Source organism: Humulus lupulus, chromosome 5 (assembly GCF_963169125.1).
Source record: "Humulus lupulus chromosome 5, drHumLupu1.1, whole genome shotgun sequence".
In the NCBI taxonomy this organism is placed as follows: domain Eukaryota; kingdom Viridiplantae; phylum Streptophyta; class Magnoliopsida; order Rosales; family Cannabaceae; genus Humulus; species Humulus lupulus.
In genome coordinates this window covers 131,109,495-131,114,726 of record NC_084797.1, presented here as the reverse complement: position 1 = coordinate 131,114,726, position 5,232 = coordinate 131,109,495, and the positions used below count along the sequence as shown (strand labels likewise).

General features: G+C 32.3%; 1 protein-coding gene across 1 annotated transcript; it reads left to right on the top strand.

Moving 5' to 3' along the window:
* Nucleotides 1–598: 598 nt before the first annotated feature.
* Nucleotides 599–3,598, top strand: LOC133777662 (alpha-L-fucosidase 1-like). Its single transcript, XM_062217355.1, has 3 exons — nucleotides 599–1,231; nucleotides 1,326–1,565; nucleotides 2,783–3,598. The coding sequence occupies exons 1-3, from the start codon at nucleotides 678–680 to the stop codon at nucleotides 3,456–3,458; spliced, it is 1,470 nt and encodes a 489-aa protein (XP_062073339.1). The 5' UTR covers nucleotides 599–677; the 3' UTR covers nucleotides 3,459–3,598.
* Nucleotides 3,599–5,232: the final 1,634 nt, after the last annotated feature.

The window sequence follows — 5,232 nt, the reverse complement described above, 5'->3', positions numbered from 1 at the left end:
TCTTACAACACCTACCCTTCCTTATTTTTTTAAATAAAGTTAATTTTTAAAAAATAATTATGTATTTTCAAAATATTTTTATTAGAGGAATATATCAAAAAATAAAAATTATTCAAGGTAGTTTTTTGTAAATTTCCAATTTCTATTTATATTATTATCACTTCTGAAAATCTTATATCTCTCTTGTTTTTTATCCAGCTTTTCTCTTTATAAACTCCCTTTATTTTATTTTATTTTTTGTGCAAATTTTTGCTGTATATATCTGAGCGAAAATTACAACATTTGAGTAATATTTCATACTTATATTATAATAATTTGAAGTATTGTGTTGGGATGTTCAAGAGTCAAGACCACATAATCGAACAAACCTGCGTTATGATCTTCAAGAATGTTAAGACAAGAAAAAGGCATATATAGACCCGTGAATAACTGTCCTACTTATGTAAACTATAGAAAAGAATAAAAGCACATCCAACCCAATTCCTTTTGGCATTACGCAATTCAAAGCATCCACCATTTTCCATATGGGTCCCGTCCGACATATATTATGTATATATATATAAATCACTTTTACATTATAGGTAAGAAACATTAAAAAAAATCACTTAATATTGTATAGGAGCTATAAGTAATACTTTTGATCTCATTAGTTTATTATAGAGAATAGAGAAAGAGATATGGCTCTGCCATGGGGCTGTCGGTGGCCACTAACAACATTAGTACTATTTCACCTTCTGATCAAGTCAGCCATTTCTAGGCTTGAGCAAGTACCAACACCACCATTACCGATTCTACCTCTGCCCTCATTTTCCCAACTCAAATGGCAACAAAGGGAGGTCATAATGTTCCTTCACTTTGGCGTCAACACATTCACTGGATCCGAATGGGGAACCGGGCACGAAAACCCGGCCATATTCAACCCGGTTGCGCTCAACGCTTACCAGTGGGTGGACACGGCGGTGGAGGCTGGAGTCTCACTGGTGATCCTCACTGCCAAACACCATGATGGCTTCTGCTTGTGGCCTTCAAAATACACCGATCACTCCGTCGTACAAAGTCCTTGGAAGAATGGGCATGGCGATGTCGTTCAAGAGCTCGTCGAAGCCGCTAAGACACGCGGTGTTGACGTGGGGCTTTACCTTTCCCCGTGGGACAGGCACGACCGACGTTACGGCTATGATTTGGCGTATAATGAATACTATTTAGCTCAGCTACAAGAGCTACTCAAAGAGTAAGGCCATCTCTAAATTGGTTAATCTACAAATTTTTTTATATATCTACAAAATTTTGTTTTATTTTTAATAAGTTTGTGATGTGGTGTGTAGATATGGGAGTGTTAGGGAAATTTGGTTCGATGGTGCAAAGGGTCCTAATGCTGTGAACATGTCGTATTATTTCACGGAATGGTTTGATATGGTGAAGGAATTCCAAAGCTCAATCAATATATTTTCGGATGCGGGCCCTGATGTCAGGTGGGTCGGAAATGAGAAAGGCTTTGCCGGAAATACGTGTTGGTCAACCATTAACCGGAGCAAACTAGCCATCGGAAAAGCTGGCATTGTTGAGTAAGCTTACTTCAACTTTTATATTTATGTATTTGGAAATGCTATGTGACATCAGCAGTGTCCAACATGAAAGTAGCATATTATTATTCAGGTTACACAATTTAATTTAATAATTAATATATAATATTACTAACCAATAGCAAAAGATGTTTTGTAGAATTAGACATTTTAAAGTGCGGAATGGTAGCACTCTACCAACACTCTTTACAAAAAGTGTTACTATTTGGAATCCATTGTTTTAACTCATAACGCATTATTGTGTCTAAATTTTATGTATAATTTGTAAGTGTCTAATCATTACTTAACAATATTGAGTAAAGCTGCAAGATTTTAATTAAAAACAAAATAGAATTGTACTAGCACGACTCATTCCTCCACTTCACAATATTGTTAATATTTTTCTCTCCTATGCACATGCAAGTTTTTAAAGATAGAATATTGCTAGACACATTTAATATTAATCATTCTAAAAAATAAAGTAGTCTGTCATCAATATTAATGATTTATATATTTTTATTCGGAACTCATTATTTTAAATTATATAGTTACAACTCATAACACATCACTCTGTCTTAAGTTTACGTGAGGGAATGTCACAAACATTACACTTAAAACGTATTAAGTAAAGCTCCAAGTTATTAATTAAAAAAAATTGAATTGTATTAACATGACTCATTCTTCCACTTCACCGTCGTATTGATATTTAATTGATATATTTCCCTCTTGTTTCACGTGCTCTTGTACTATAATTACTTTTTGTTTTCTCCCTCCTTTCTATTTTCTTAGCAGGAAAATACAATTACAATTGGATAACAAGTTTTTTTCAATATAGATTATGGAGAAACAATAAGATTTCTACCTTGATAATGTAGCTGAATTAAGGCATTGAATTTGAAATAATGGAAAATAATCTCATGCTTTTCTCCCCTAATAAAAAGAAAAGAAAATAAAAGAAAATCTCATCCTTTTCGAATGACAAAAGGCTAAAATCTTGTGAATCACCAAATTATTATTTTTGGGCTATTAGCTGTATAGCATTTCATTATTTTAACCATTATTGATGTAACATTTTGACAAACACATTTGCATGGCAGAAATTTATCCTTTTAGAACCATTTGAGTAAAACAGTATTGGTTTTATGAATACACGAATGCACGTAGCATTTTCAACAATTAGTGACTTGTACCTAATAAAGTTTGTACATCCAATAATGCAGTTATCTCAACAGTGGTGAGCCAAAAGGCCGAGACTGGTTGCCCGCGGAATGTGACGTTTCGATCCGACGAGGATGGTTTTGGCACAAATCAGAATCGCCTAAGAAGCTAAGCATGTTACTAGAAATTTACTACAACTCAGTTGGAAGAAACTGTGTGTTACTACTCAATGTGCCTCCTAACACAACGGGGCTTATATCACAGCAAGATGTTAAAAGACTCAAGGAATTTAGAAATGCAATTGACACTATATTCTCCACTAATTTGGCTGAGAATTGCTTCTTAATCAAGGCTAGCAGCCAGAGAGGGGGCAAAGGAAGTAGCTTTGGACCGGAAAACGTTATTGATAATGACCATTTATGGACTTATTGGTCGCCAAGGGATGATGCAAAAGGGGACCATTGGATTGAGTTCAGATCAGGTACGGATGGAGGGCTGAGATTCAATGTTGTTAGGATTCAAGAAGCCATTGGGCTCGGTCAGAGGATCAAACGACATGAGATTTACGTGGATGGTATAAGAGTGGCGAGTGGAACAACTGTGGGTTACAAGAGACTTCATAGGCTTGATGGAGGCGTGGTCCATGGCCAAATTGTGAGAATTAGAATAAGAGAATATAAAGCAGTGCCTTTGATTTCTTCTGTTGGTTTACATTTTGATCCATATTGGAACCCTTAATTGGTTACAACCTAAAAGAATTACGAAAGCGAATAAGAGAAAATAGAAGAAATTGGTAACGTGTATTCTCAATTGCCTATGTTTAGATAATAAATGAAACTTCAGCAAGTTGCAAATACTAGCACAAATGCTATTTTTTATTTTTCCCCTCTAGATTCCTGCCCCAATGAAGGGTAGTGAATCAGGAACAAAAGTTGATGAGAGAGTAAAATATAAAACATGAAATGCGCAAAAATTAATAATGGAGTGTTCAAGATTCAACCGATCTGATTCAATCCAATTCACATTATTATCTAATTAGATTTTTTCTTAAATACACAATTTTTTATATTTTTACGGTTCATATTTTTTTCTTTCAAAAATACACATTTAAGTTTATAAAAATATGATTATCAAAGTTTCATAATTATGAAAATACCATTTTTAGGAAAAACAACTAGAAAGCAACTTGAAAACAACACACTGAACCAACTAGACATCAACAAAAAAAAACATGAAAACACAAAAAAAATCCTAAAAACAATACAAAAAAAAACCGTGAAAATGTAAAAATGTAAAAATTTCCTTAAAACCATAAAATTGAAGAAAAAAAATGTTTGTTCGTAAAAAAGTAAATTTTTAGCGAAAATTAGTATTTTATATAAATTTCTCTTTTCTATCTCAATATGTAAAGTGGGTATATTTGCATTTGTGCGGATTGGATTGAAAATTTTAAAATTCGTACTTGTGCAAATTGGATGCACTTTCAATGTTGAAAGTAACTAATCAAATCCCTACTTTCTTTATATAAATAATTTTTTTAAATATATATATAAAATAATAATTTTAAATTTGTATATATTTGATACAAACAACAATAGCGATATAATAACAATTATTTCAAATAAATAAAAATATCTTATAATATTATTTCAAATTTTATTATTTAAGTTTTTTACAAGTAAATTTTAAATTATTTTCTATATGATTTGATGTTCACTACTAATTTTGTTTTTCAAAACGTAAAATTATAAATATTAGTTATATAGTATCAAAAATAATAAATAGTTTTTAAATATTTTTTTCCAAAAAAATTAATCAATCCAATCCACACTTTTGCTAATTGGATTGGATTGATTTTGATTTAGAGTGTGGAATGGATTGGATCCACAATATGAAATTTGCACTTAGTGTGGAATGGATTTATTATGACCAATATAGTGTGGATTGGATTTGATGAACACTTTTAGTGGGTCTAATAAATTTATATACAAAAAAAATATGCTAAAATGAAAATAAATAAAAACTTATAAATAAACATTCAAAATAATAATAAAAATAACAGAAGGCATTTGCACCCACTTGGTCTATGTTTTGTTTGCCACTATCTCGAGAAGTTTAGAAATTGTAGAAAATTAAATTAATTAATTCATTTTTTATTTTCAAAAATAAATCAAAAGATATTGTATTTTTTTCGAAATTTACAAATGCTTGAGCATTGGCTAATGAGTCTCAATTTGAGACTCAAAGAAATGCATCCACGACATTAGTCCTTTGTGCATGAGCTCTAAGTGAGATACTACTAGTCGTAGGGGCTAGAAGGGAGTGCATATGAGGACAGTGAGGGAACTCATTTGTGTCCATGAGTAGAAGTACTCATGGACATTGCCCGATCGACCAGGTAGTCCATTGAAGTATGTTACCTAAAGTTCAGAGGTACATTACCCTTGGATTGCTCGGATGCACTTGGCATGGGACATGGCCTAGATCTCCAAGAGATGTTGTGATGCACAAT